Below are 14274 nucleotides of genomic sequence, written 5' to 3' on the forward strand. Positions count from 1 at the left end.
TGCCAAGATGTAGTACTTTGCATTTTTCCCTGTTAAAAATCATTCTGTTAGTTGCTGCCCACTGCTCCAGTTTATTTATATCTTTTTGAATCCTCTCTCTCTTCTCTAGAATTAGCTATCCCTCCTAGCTTTGTGTCATCAGCAAATTTAATCAGTTTACCCTCAATTCCTTCATCTAAATCATTGATAAAGATGTTGAGCAATACAGGGCCTAGGACAGAGCCCTGTGGTACCCCACTCGAAACATTCTTCCAACTGTATGTGCAGCCATTTACGACCACTCTTTGGGTCTGATCACTAAGCCAGTTATAAATCCACCTAACAGTTGCCTTGTCCATTCCATTTTTTTCAATAAGGATTGTGTGAGATACTTTGTCGAATGCTTTGCTGAAGTCAAGATATACTATATCTACAGCATTTCCCTGATCCACCCAATCAGTGATTCTGTCATAGAAGGAAATTAAGTTAGTCTGACATGACTTATTAGTTACAAACCCATGCTGTTTAATCACTTCATTCTTGACCAGGTACTTACATACATGTTGTTTAATAATTTGTTCCAAAGATCTTTCCTGGTAGAAGTCAAACTCACCGGCCTATAGTTCCCTGGGTCCACTTTCTTCCCCTTTTTGAAGATAGGAACAACATTTGCGCTTCTCCAGTCTTCTGGGACTTCTCCTGTTCTCCAAGAATTTTCAAAGATTATGGAGAGGGGTTCAAAAATTTCTTCTGCTATCTCCTTCAGAACTCTGGGGTGTAATTCATCTGGACCTGGAGACTTGAATTCATTTAGGTTAGCTAAGTGTTTCCTCACTAACGTTCTGTTTATAGATATCCTGGATTCTTCTATTCTCTTAATAGGACAGTGAAGAACCGTTGATGTTACATTTCCTTTCTGAGAGAAAACAGATGCAAAATAGAAATTTAAAAGTTCGGCCTTCTCAACATCCTGTCTTACCATTTCATCATTTTCATCCTGTAAAAATCCTATAGCATCTTTGACTTTTCTTTTACTTTTGACATATCCACAAAATCCTTTATTATTGCTCTTGACGTCTCTTGCAAGCCTCAATTCATTGTCAGCTTTAGATAATCTGATTTGTGCCCTGCAATTTCTGCAGAGAGTATTATATTCTTTAGATATGCCTCCCTCTTTCCATTTTATAAACATTTCTTTCTTCCTTTTTAGCATGTGTGTTATGAACGGGTAGGCGAGGAGGAAATAAAAAACAATACAAGCTAAGTCTCAGAAAACCAAAGAGGTTGGAAACTATGCAGACTGCAGACCCCTGATCCTAACACGCAATTAGCAGCAGTCGTGGAGCGTTCCTACGGTGGTCCTAGACGCCTCGTCACAACCGGAGAACTAGATAAGCCTAAAGCAGGAAAAGAGGAAAACTAACTGCCCCAGAGCAGACCCCAAAGGAAAGACAGCCCCCCACATGTATTGACGGTGAAAAAAGATGAGAAAACAAACAAAGGCAGGAAAATAGGCTGAGCAAACGATGGGGCCCGACTAACTAGAAAGGACAGGAAAGAAAAGACACTGCAGTCTGCCAAAAAACCCTACAAAATGTCCAACACAACTGATAGCAAAATTAACCCTGAAGTCACTAGACTTCTCCCACTATATCAGCACTCTGAAATATTCTGAGACAGAGCAAAAAGAGGCCAATCTAATAAGGGACAAAAAAAAGGCAATTTGGCAAATAAGAGTGGAAATTCAGCACAGCCCAGCCGGGCTGGCTGACCACACAAAAAACTGAAAAGACCAACAAGAGCAAGTGTGAACATTAGCAAAAAACAAACTTATCTTTGAGAAGACTGGAGCAGAGCTGAGTCCTAGACCTGAGAAGCAGACTGAATCACGAGCACCTGGATAGGGCGTCGGCTGACTTATATCCAGTCTGATACTCCAGAGATCCAATCATTATCTTCCTCACCAGGTGGCAGATTACTACCACTTAAACCAACCTCACTACCTCCTGTCACCACCAGAGGGAGAACGGAAGGGGAACTCTCAACTGGTGGAGCAGAAAATGAGCTCATAACAATGTGCTTAAGTTCTGTGTTCATCCATCCTGGTTTCCTTAAACCGCTTCCTATTCTTCCCTCTTTTCGGAATTGTTAACGATTGTGGTTTGAGAATTTCATTTTTCAAGATTTCTCATCCTTCCTGGACATTTTTGTCCTTAAGGATATCCAGCCATTGGATCCCTCCAATTCTCTTTCTGAATCCCTTAAAATCTGCCTTTCTGAAATCTAACCTTGACGTCTGAGTCTTCACAGGTCTTCCTCCTCTAGTTATCCAAAATTCTAAAATAGCATGGTCGCTTCCTCCTAGGGTCTCAGCCACTTTTATCTCCTCAACCATTTCCTCCCTGTTTATAAGGATTAGATCCAAGGTAGCAGTTCCCCTTGTTTTCTCCCCTACCTTTTGGAAGATAAAGTTGTCAGCAAGAGAGGATAAGAATTTCCTTGACCTGTTTTGCCTGAGAGAGATTCCCAGCAAATGTCTGGATAGTTGAAATCTCCCATGACAGCTATGTCATATTTTTTGGAGAACTTGGCCATTTGATGCATAAAGAGTTCATCCATATCTTCAGCTTGCACAGGTGGCCTGTAGTAAATGCCTACAATGGTGTCCTTTCCATTGTTCTGTCCTTGTATTCTTACCCAAACAGTTTCCATAGAACTCCCAGTCTCTGAAGCTTCAATCTCTGTGCAGATGTACGCGTTTCTAACATACAATGCTACACCTCCTCCTCGTTTATCAAGTCTGTTTCTAGCAAATAAGTTGTATCCTTCTAGCCTTGTATTCCAATCATGTGTATCGTCCCACCAAGTTTCAGTGATTCCAATGACATCATATTTCTTTTCCTGTGTTAGTTAGTAGTTCCAGTTCTCCTTGTTTGTTGCCCATGCTTTGTGCATTAGTATAGAAACATTTTAGTTTGTGATTGGTTTTTCTTTCTCCAATATTTTTATTATTTAGATTCTTTTGTCTTTGTTCTTCCTTTCCACTTCTAATAGCAGAGTTCTCAATAGCATTTGTCAGGTGTATGACTTTTTCTTTCCTTTTGCTTCCCTTCCCATATTGATCTAGTTTAAAGCTCTCCTGATGAGTGTAGCAAGGCGACTACCTCTCTCTCCCCATTCCACCTCTTCTGAGGAGGCGTTTGGGTCAGAACTGGACTCCCAGTCTGGGTCTGACTCTGATTCAGACCAGACTTCTAAGATACAAGTCATGGTTGATAGCCTTATTTTGACGATCACTCAAACCCTTAAACTAAAAGAGGACAAGGTTCCCACTCCAGAACACTCCGTCGCCTTTAAACAGGTAAAACGCTCTCCCTGGACCTTTCCCAACCATAAAGAGTTCTAGGCGACCATGTCCAAACACTGGGAGCACCCTGAAAAGTGTTTCCCTGGAAGGAGACAGTTAGACATATTGTATCCCTTTAGCCCAGACCTTACAGGTAAATGGGCAGAGTCAAGTGGACCCTCCTGTCTCTCGCCTGGCCTCAAAGACAGTTCTGTCTATTCCAGAAGATAGTGTGTCTTTCAAGGACGCCACGGACCGGCAAAATGAGTCCTTGGCCAAATCTGCCTTTGAAGCAACTGGTCCTTCTTTCTGTCCCAAGTTTCGCTTCCACCTGGGTGACAAAGTCTATTTCTGCCTGGGCTAAGATCCTCCGCCAGGGCATTGTAGCTGCAGCTCCACCGGAAGAACTCTCAGACTTAGCGGATCAGATGGCTCACGCTGGCAAATATATTCTTGTTGCTTCCTTGGATGCGGCCAGCTGCTCCGCCAGGGCAAGTAGCAATATTATTGCTATACGCCGCATCCTTTGGTTAAAAGCATAGAATGCAGATCCTACTTCTAAAACCTCTCTCACCAGCCTGATTTTTCCGGGATCCAGGCTTCTCGGGTCCATGCTAGACCAAATAATTTCGGACGCCACCGGGGTGAAAGAGTACTTCTCTTCCCCAGTCTAAGCCCAAATGTCCCTTCAGTAGGAAAGGGCTAAACCCGAGTTCTTGGTCTCTGAGTTTAATGGCATGGCCGTTGAGGCCACAGTTCTAAAAGAGGCCGGTTTCTCTACCTGGCTCATCCAGACCATGATTAAGGCGAGGAAACCAGCATCTTCACATATTTACCACAGATGTTGGAAGCCTTTTTTCGGTGGTGTGAGGATACCTGCTTGTTTCCGATGTCTTTTTCCCTCCTGTCCATTCTCGGTTTTCTGCAAGCGGGCCTTCATTCACACCTATTGCTCAGAACCCTCAAGGGTCAGGTATCCGCTCTGTCAGTCCTCTTCCAGAGAGATTTGGCTTCCCTTCATCAGGTAAAAACCTTCATTCGGGGGGTCGCCCACCTGGCGTCTCTTTACCATCTTCCGGTAGATCCTTGGGATCTCAGTCTTGTTCTCGACGCTCTTCAGCTTGCCCCCTTCGAGCCCATCCAGGATATCTCGTTTTCTCTCCTGTCTTGGAAGGTGGCCTTCCTAATCGCCATTACGTCTATCAGGAGAGTTTCCGGGCTAGCGGCTCTGTCATGTCGTTCTCCCTTTCTGATTCTGCACCCGGACAAGATAGTCCTTCATCCTGTTCCTTCCTTTTTGCCCAAGGTGGTTTCTGCCTTTCACAACAATGAAGACTTCATCCTTCCCTCTATATGTCCTTCTCCTGTTAATCCACTGGAAAATTCCCTCCACAAACTGTATTTGGTCAGAGCTATTCAATTCTACCTTTCTAGAACTGCTTCCTTTTGTCAGTCTAATTCCCTGCTTGTCATCCCTGAAGGTCGTCAAAAAGGGGCTCCAGGCCTCCAAGTCCATGATTGCCCGTTGGATTCGCTCGGCGATACTGGAGGCATACCGTGTTCGGGGCAAACAACCTCCTCCGGGTGTGAAGGCTCACTCCACCTAAGCTGTGGGTGCCTCCTTGGCCGTTCGTCACCAGTCTTCGACCTTGCAGATCTGCAAGGCCGCAACTTGGTCGTCTCTACACTCCTTCGCTAGGTTCTACAAGGTTAAATACCCAAGCCTCGGCTTATGCAGTCCTGGGTAGGAACGGTCTACAGGCGGCGGTTTCTCACCGGCCGACCTAGGTTCCTTTCTCTTTGCCTATATTTTCCTTTTCCCCACCCATGGGACTTCTTTTGGACGTCCCATGGTTATCTGTGTCCCCCAATGAAGCGATAAAGAGAGAGGGATTTTTCCTACGCCTCATTGGATGACACAGACAGTGGGTGTTATCCTGCTTGCCACTAGGAGGACACTAAGTAAATCAGAGAAAAGTTAACTCCTCCCCTGCAGTATACACCCTCTCGCTGGATGAGACTTCCCCAGTTCTTGCTTAGTGTCTGTAGGAGGCACCTGGGTCTGGTTTCTGAACCCACCGTTTTTATTTTATTTTTGAATTTTCTATAAATTATTTTTTAATTAATGGAGTGAAGGGGGTGACTGTTCCTTTCTATGGCCCGCTCTCCCCCGAACCAAAAACAGGCAAGCACGCAGAGTATACATCCCCCTTACACTTTCCTGCGACAAACGGGGCTGATTCCTCTGACGATGATTCCTTACGGTGGACGGATGTGAGGGCAAGCGCAACAGAAAAAGGATGGAGTGCATGAGGACCATACCATTTACCTACAGCGCTCTCAAATGCCCTGAATCAGCCCCATAGCTCTCCATCCCCCTACCTATAGGGTGGATCGATTGAGCATACCCCTTTAAGAACTCCTCCACCTCTGCTACATCAGCCCAGGAGGATGAGAAGACCTGCGTGGATGTCCCCGTACAGGCGGCCGGCCTGAGCACTGGAGTAGAGGTATGGGGTCGGGTCCTGGTCCCCGGGAGAGGCGCTGACTTCGTTTCAGCAGCGGTGCTCCAGCGCCCCATCGCGTCCCCCCTCGCTCTCGGAGCTTAGCCGGTAGGCCAAAAATTTAGTCCCCAGCTTTTCCTGCCTTTAGGCCGCAATTTGAATCGCTCCGCCCACGCTAGCGCCGCCGCCCCCCCTCCTTCGTGCCTCTAGTCTCTTACGAGTGGCGCAATCCTAGTCTTGGGGGCCATGAAATTTACCTCAGCCTGCTCTGGAAACAGGCTGTGAGGCGCGCACTGTGCCAGATGCCAGGTGACACCACAGGGCCACCGCTATTCCTCCCGGGGACACCGCACAGGACCGAGGTAAGCTGCATCTGCCCTCAGAATAAAGCTTAATCCCTTCCCGGCACATTCCCTGCAGCTGCTGACCAGACTCTGCCTTTAACCCTTTCAGGAGCGCAACGTCTCAATCTAAGGAGGCTAAAAGGGCTGCTAAGAAGCATACTGCGTTTTTTACCGTGTGTACCACTTGCAAGACAGCCTTGCCCAGTGCCCAGACTAAACCGTTATGCACGGACTGCGACCCGGCTTGCGCCCCGGCCTGCTCTCAAATGCCCCTCGCCGCCGCTGCTGCGGAGCTTCCTGCGTTTAGTCTCCCGTGAGTGGGCTGCGTCCCTGTCACGGTCGGTGGAGTCACTGACCCAGGACATAGACTCCCTCCGGTAAGCCTCTTTAAGTCAGAAAGCGTCTTTACCGCCCGAGCAGGGCTCTGGCGACGGCAGGGAACCGTCCACCAGCAGGGGCCGCACTCTCTCAAGGGATGGTCAGGCTAGAAAGTGGACCCATGACGCGTCCCCTAGTCACGCTTGCGCTTCAGCACCGGCGAGTTCTGTCTCTCGCTCTCCCTCTCCTATTATTCGCAGCGAGTATGACTCTGAATTCGAATCTGACACGTCAGCCCCTCAGAATCGTCCAACTGACCAAGAGTCGCTTGATTCTCTTATAGAATCAGTCAACAGGATTCTGGAGTTGTATGAGAAAAATATCCCCGCTCCAGCACACGCTATCTCATTTAAGAGGACCAAACGTGTACGCAGGTTATTTGCCAGCCATCCGGAGTTTAAAGACATTGTCCAGAAACACAGGGATTGGCCACATAAGCGGTTCACAGGGCAAAAGTCTACTGAGACTAAATACTCTTTTGCTCAAGACCTAATGCAAGATTGGTTACAGTCCCCTTCGGTGGACCCTCCTGTATCGCGTCTTGCTTCTAAAACGCTCCTATCCGTCTCTGAAGGCTCCTCAGTCAGAAACCCCTCCGATCGTCAAATTGACTACCTTGCCCGCTCAGTTTTTTGAAGCTTCAGGAGCGGCGCTTTTTCCATCTTTTGCGGCTACTTGGGTCACTAAGGCAATGGCTGCTTGGGCAGAAGTCTTAATTACTGCCTTCCAGGGTATCAATCTTCCTCCGGAGGCAACCAGGGTCGCCAGGCAGATAATTCACGCAGCGGACTTTGTAGTGGACGCTTCTTTAGATGCCGACAATTGTGCTGCTCAAACTGCCGCTAATGCGATCTCCATCAGAAGAGCCCTATGTCTCCGTGACTGGCGGGCGGATGCCACATCTAAAAGATCGTTGACTTCCTTGCCCTATCAGACTGGTCGTCTTTTTGGAGAGAAACTGGACCAGCTCATTTCTGATACTACCGGGGGAAAGCGTAAATTCCTTCCTCAACAAAAGGCTGTTCGGCCGTTTCGGAGCCAACAGCCTATGCGTTTTCGACCTTTTTGCAACAATTCCGGTTGGTCCTCCACTACCTTCTCTTCCGGACCAAGTCGGTTGGAATTCCTTCAATCCGGATTAAAGTCAGGCCTCGCGCTTGGCTCGCTCAAGGGCCAGATTTCGGCCTTGTCAGTGCTATTCCAACGCAAAATTGCCACCAGACTTCAGGTCAAGACGTTCATTCAGGGAGTCTCCCATGTGGCGCCTCCTTATAGAAGGCCATTGGAGTCATGGGACCTTAACCTGGTTCTCGGGGCCTTACAGGAGGCTCCTTTCAAACCGCTGCAGGACGTGTCACTGACCATCCTCTCTTGGAAGGTGGTCTTTCTAGTGGCAATTACGTCAATCAGACGAGTTTCGGAATTGGCGGCCCTGACCTGCCGCCCTCGGTTCCTGAATCTTCATCAGGACAAGGCCATTCTCAGGACGTCCCCGTCCTTCCTGCCCAAGGTCGTATCCTCTTTCCATCTCAATGAGGAAATTGTTTTGACTTCCTTTTGTCCGGCACCAGTCCATCGCATTGAGAAGGCCCTCCACACCCTGGATGTGGTTAGGGCTTTGAGACGGTTCATCTCACGGACTGCTCCCTTCCGCAAGTCAGATTACCCGTTCATACTTCCAGAGGGGCATAGGAAGGGTCTAGCCGCTTCAAAAGCAACGCTAGCCAGGTGGATTCGCTTGGCGATTCAGGAATCCTACCGTGTCAGAAACGCGCGTCAGAAATGGCCCAAGAGGCGCACTCTACCCGCTCAGTGGGCGCCTCTTGGGCCATTCGGCACCAGGCCTCGGTGGAACAGGTCTGCAAGGCTGCGACTTGGTCCAGTCTGCATACTTTTACAAAACTTTACTAAATTCATTCTCAGGCCTCTGCGGATGCAGCTCTCGGCAGATGCATCCTGCAATCGGCAGTACCACAGTGTTGACTCAGTGGTACATGGGGTATTAGCAGATGTATGCTCCCCACCCAGGGACTTCTTTAGGACGTCCCACTGTCTGTGTCCCCCAATGAGGCGTATGAGAAATAGGGATTTTTGTGTACTCACCGTAAAATCCTTTTCTCCGAGCCAATCATTGGGGGACACAGCACCCTCCCTGTTTAGCCTATTGGCTCACTGTAGCATTCTTAGGTTTTGACATAGTTATGATTATTGTTGACTGTTTATGCTCCTACTGCTTTTTTCACCGAACTGGAGAAGTCTCATCCAGCGAGAGGGTGTATACTGCAGGGGAGGAGTTAACTTTTTTTCTGGTTTACTTAGTGTCTTCCTAGTGGCAAGCAGAATATCACCCACTGTCTGTGTCCCCCCAATGATTGGCTTGGAGAAAAGGATTTTACGGTGAGTACACAAAAATCCCTATTTTTGGTATTTACCGTAAAATCTTTCTTGGAGCCTTCATTGGGGGACACAGCACCCTCCCTGATTGTTTGTACAGTTGTTGGCCTACGTGCCGTTGTTTTGAGTTGTTACATTTGTTGAGCTTCTAGTTGCTTCTCCTACTGCCGTAACACCAACTGAGTAGACTAGTGCCTGTCGGTGGGTGTATACTGCTGGGGAAGAGCTATTTTTTCCTTTTGCCTAGTGTTAGCGCCTCCTAGCGACAGCAGCATATACCCGTGGTTATATGTGTCCCCCAAAGAAGGCTCCAAGAAAGAGATTTTACGGTAAGTACCAAAAATCACTTTTTTTTTTTTTTTTTTTTCCCCTTCTGAGCTGACATTTTCATTGCTTTCATTTTGGGGTGTTCTGATCTTTTTAATGCATTTTTTTTTTTTAGAAGTTCAGCAGCTGGGGAAAACGAAAGAAGCAATTTTGGCAGTTAATTTTTTTCTATTTGATAGATTTGTCTGCAGCGATTCGGAACGTGTTTATTCTCCCACAACATCGGAGTTCTAGGGGGTTTTGTATATAACATATAACATACTGATTGGTGGGGATGCTGCCCAACACGTTGATATCTTTTGCTGAGTATTTTCCCAAATATCACACTTTGCAGGTGTTTCCTTAAGCTCGGGGAATGGCAGGTGAGCTTGCAGGGCATCAACGAGAACACAATTCCCCTGGTAATGCAGTATGTAGGTGCTGCCACCGAACACGATCTCAAATGGTACAAGGTGAGAGCGCACCCCTTCCCCCCTGGTGCCACCATTAATATTGCCTACATATACACCTATACCAATGTCCACTTCTTTCTCCTCAGGCCTGGCACGCCTGGGCCGTCATGAATTTTGAAGCCGTACTACATTTCAGGCACCATTACCGTCCAAACGATGAACAGAAGGTCCGCCACCCGAGCACTGGCAGTATCAACATCGAGGTCAGTGAAAATGAGAATGAAGGAGACAGCGGGGAGAACAGCCCTGTGACATCTCCTGTGCAAAAGAAGCCGGCAGAGGTACAAGATACACGATGTCTATATTGTGGCTTGTTTAACCGAGGGGGGTGAGTGCAGCAGCGCTACCTGATAAAGGGTCCTGCAAGAAACCCCCCTCCGTGTAAATAGTGAGAGTAGGGAAACAAACTGCCGCTTCATTTAGTGGGATTGCATTGCTATAGCGCCCCCTATAGCCCGAGGAAATTGGTGGGGCCACTTGGGAGTATTATATAATTAGGGCGAAAGTCTGGGATCCATCACAGATTTTATTACTCAAACTATGAACCCAAGAAGCTGTCAGCTCAGGTCATTGGCCGTGATTCTAGTTTGTATAGAAACTTATATCAGAAGAGAGACGAAGAATTAAATGGCTGGTTCAAAATAAGACAACGATCCAGGTTTACTGGGGGGGGGGACTGATTACATGGCGCAGACGTCTTCCTCTGCTCTGCCCCCAGGACATCGCTCACATCCTCTTGCCGTACACCGTGCAGGCCGTGCAGGGCTTCTTCCGCTCCATCTCCCTGTCTCATGGAAACAACCTACAGGACACCCTAAGGTAAGACTGGATAAGCGCTGGCTCCAGCACGGCCGCCTTTTTCCGCACAATTTCCTCTTGGGCAACGTCTTGTTTTCCCTGTGAGATCAGAGAGAGAATGATAAAGACGCGAGTATATCCTGGATTAGATGGAGGATATGAGCGCGGCTGAAGGCCAAGAGAACGAGACTTTATATAATAGTGAAGTCTGACTCGTGCCATATAATCAGAGAGCTGAGGAAACCGCCGAGAAGAAAGCGAGGAATTCAGCATCCAAAAAGTCAGGATGCTTGGAGAAAATCAGAAAATCCAAAGGATAGTTGATCATTTCCAGATCAGTGGGCGTCTGACCATTCCGACTCCCATTAATACCGAGAACGGGGCTCTGAATTGGCAGAATAGAGTGGTGTACATCTCTATGGGACTGTCAGAAGAAGCTGACTGCTCGCCCTGGCCACCTGGTTGTGCTGGAAGTTATAGTGTGCCCTGATTTAAAGGAATGGAGTAAACAGCTCTAGCGCCACCGTGCAGGAAAAACTTACATTTATCCATAGAGCTTAAGCCAGCTGCACACCCTTATTTCTTAGGATGTATGGGGAGCCTAGAGGTCAACCCCCCCCCCCCCCCCCCCGATTAGACGATAGCACATATCCTTTCCTCGGAGTTAATTCATGGATCAGGGTCTTCATGTTCTGTTAGATACCCCCTGTCCCTTTACCCTTGTTATGTCAGGTTATCTGGGATGGCTTGATGACTATTGGGGTCTCACGAGGTGACAGGATTGTAACGATGTACACATGACATGTTGGCTCACACAATTGTGTTGCACCCACAGGGTCCTGACTCTCTGGTTTGATTATGGACACTGGGCCGATGTGAATGAAGCTCTCGTGGAGGGAATTAAGACCATTCAGATAGACACATGGCTGCAGGTAAGGGCAGTGTATGGCGGTCTGTGTTCCCAGGGTCAGCATTGGTGCAGGTAAAGGCAGGGTAAGGCGGTCTGTGTTCCCAGGGTCAGCTTTGCTCCTGCTACGACTTTCATTCCTTTCCTGAATTCTCTTGTGTAGATAATAAAACATTTTACTGATTACCGCATATCCATATCATGACGGGCAGCCCCCAATGTGGTTTTCATGAAGAAACCTAAAACCCTTCTCATACGTCATTCCTCTGTGATACATTACCCTGTTATTTAATGAAGGAAAATATAAAAAACCCTGCTGTGGTATTCACAATCCTCTTGCAATAGAACAAGCTGGATGGCAAAACAAGTACTAGTAATATCCCAAAAGTAATAGGAATGAAAAAATACCTTTTATCTATGTCAAAGGAGTTGAAAAGAAAAGTCTTGAGTCAGGAAACGAAGGGCTCAATTCTGGGTTTACTAGCAGAGGGATACAGTGAGCGTCATGTTGCCTCCATCCTTAAAATTTCAAAGACTGCAGACTATTACAACAAGGTCAAGCAGCAGACATTAGGGACAACAAAGCTACAGACCGGCAGAGGGCGAAAATGACTCTCCACTGACTGGGATGACGATCATCTTATTCGGATGTCACTCAGCAACCGCAGGATGACATCAAGTTACCTACAAAAGGAATGACAAATGGTAGCTGGGGTGACGTGCACGGGAAGAACAGTTCGTAACAGGCTCCTAGAGGTAGGACTCAAGTCATGTAAAGCTTCAGGGTGGGCCATTTATATGGATACACTTAAATGGGAATGGATGGTGATCTCAACTTCCTGTTTGTGGCATATTAGTATATGGGAGGGGGAAAACTTTTCAAGATGGGTGGTGACCATGGTGGCCATTTTATAAATGGCTCACCCACGTGTATCCATATAAATGGCCCACCCAGGTGTATCCATATAAATAGCCCACCCTGTAAAAAAAAAAAAAGGAAAAAAAAAAAAGCCTGTTATCAATGAGAAGCAAAGGAGAGCCAGGCTGAAGTTTGCCAAAGACCATAAGGATTGGACCATAGAGGACTGGAGTAAGGTAATCTTCTCTAATGAGTCTATTTTCAGCTTTGCCCAACACCTGGTCATCTAATGGTTAGACAGAGACCTGGAGAGGCGTACAAGGCAAAGTGTATTGCACCAACTGTGAAATGGGTGGAGGATTGGTGATCTGGGGATGACTCAGCAAGACTGGAATTGAGCAGGTTATTCTTTGCGAAGAACGTATGAATCAAGACGCTTATAAGGTAATCCTGGAAAAACGGTTGATTCCTTCTGCTCAGGCAATGTTCCCCAACTCTGAGGACAGTTTTTTCCATCAGGACAATGTGCCATGCCATACAGCTAGGTCAATCAATGTGTCGATGAAGGACCACCACATCAAATCCCTGTCATGGCCAGCCCCATCTCCAGACCTGAATGCATTGAAAACCTCTGGAATGTAATCAAGAGGAAGTTGGATAGTCACAAGCCATCAAACAAAGAAGAAATGCTTAAATGTTTGTATCAGGAGTGGCATAAGGTCACCCAAAAGCAGTGTGAAAGACTGTCGGAAAGCATGCCAAGGCGCATGAAAGCGGTTATTAAAAATCATGGTTATTCCACAAAATATTGAACTGAACTCTTCCTGAGTTAAAACATTAGTATTGTTGTTTCTAAATGATTAGGAACTTGTTTTCTTAGCATTATTTGAGGTCTGCAAGCACTGCATTTTTGTGTTATTTTGACCATTTCTCCTTCTCCTCATTGGAGGACACAGGTACTGTGGGTGTATGCTACTGCCGCCTGGAGGCTGACACTAAGTGAAAAAAAGAGGTTAGCTCCTCCGCCGTATACACACTCGCCCCGATTGCGGGCGGAATCAGTTTTTGCTTAGTGTCCATTGGAGGCACACGTCTGGTCTTTTTTTCCAGACTCTGTCATTTTTTCCATGAAGATAAGACAGGGGCAATTGATCCTATTGAAAGGGTCCGATTTCCCCAAACCAACAACGGGCGAGCACATGCGAGTGTCACCTCCACGTATGCTTTCCCGCTACGTGGAACGTGATGCCGGACTGAGCCCTGACCACCCTAAGGTAGTGAAACCCTAGGCTGTACAGAGGCCTGCGAACAGTCCGTGCGGCCCCCACTGCATCACCAATGCCAGACAGCGATGATGGAAGGTGGCGGACGGTCCCTCTCCTCATCCCCTATAGGGAAGATGGAGCCAGGGTACCTGCACCGTCCTTAAAGCTTTTTTTCAGCCCCCCTAACCTGAGGATCAAGATGGATGTCTAGGGGTGAAGCATGGAAGAAGGTGGGCTGGGAGGGCTCCTGTAGACCCCCGTGTTCGGCACTCCTGGTGGCGCCGTTTTCGGGCATCCCCGGGCTTCCTGGGTTGTGCCACATAGCGTGGCAGCAGGCGGCGCACGCTTTCTCTGTTCAGGCCCGGTGTCCGGCGGTCCCGCCCTGAGTCCGCTGCCACTTCCCGCGGACCCGCCCCCCGGGGCCTCGGGCGGACGTTAGAAATTTAGTCCCCGGCTTCTGCCAGGAACTAGGCCGCGGATGGAAGTTTCGCCCCATGACGTCCCGGGGCCGCCTCTTCGTCCGGAGGCCCGTCCACAAGCCGAAGCGCGCTGTATTTTAAAGAAAGAACAGCTGGTCGGCTGGCTGGACGTCTGACAGGATCCAGGACGGGGGACACAGGACTGGGGTAAGTGCTACCCCTTGAGGAAGGCCACCCTCTGTGTTTTCCAGAGGATAAGCAGCTTTTGGCCCTTGGCATATCACTTGGCAGTCATCATGTCC

At 47.8% G+C, this 14274-nt stretch overlaps 1 protein-coding gene across 7 annotated transcripts in view; it reads left to right on the forward strand.

The window, feature by feature from the left end:
- Window positions 1–14274, forward strand: part of MTOR (mechanistic target of rapamycin kinase) — a 158656-nt gene that overhangs the window by 105470 nt on the left and 38912 nt on the right. For 6 of the 7 annotated variants that reach the window (XM_073585057.1, XM_073585060.1, XM_073585059.1 and 3 more), the window contains 4 exons: window positions 9607–9724; window positions 9811–10005; window positions 10443–10543; window positions 11358–11454. In XM_073585057.1, the coding sequence (XP_073441158.1) occupies window positions 9607–9724; window positions 9811–10005; window positions 10443–10543; window positions 11358–11454 (511 nt within the window). The remainder of the gene's footprint in view (window positions 1–9606; window positions 9725–9810; window positions 10006–10442; window positions 10544–11357; window positions 11455–14274) is intronic. The other variant, XM_073585061.1, reaches the window with a different exon arrangement.

The sequence above is a fragment of the Dendrobates tinctorius genome, unplaced genomic scaffold (assembly GCF_039654945.1).
Source record: "Dendrobates tinctorius isolate UK_male_01 unplaced genomic scaffold, ASM3965494v1 ptg000086l, whole genome shotgun sequence".
Lineage (NCBI taxonomy): Eukaryota > Metazoa > Chordata > Amphibia > Anura > Dendrobatidae > Dendrobates > Dendrobates tinctorius.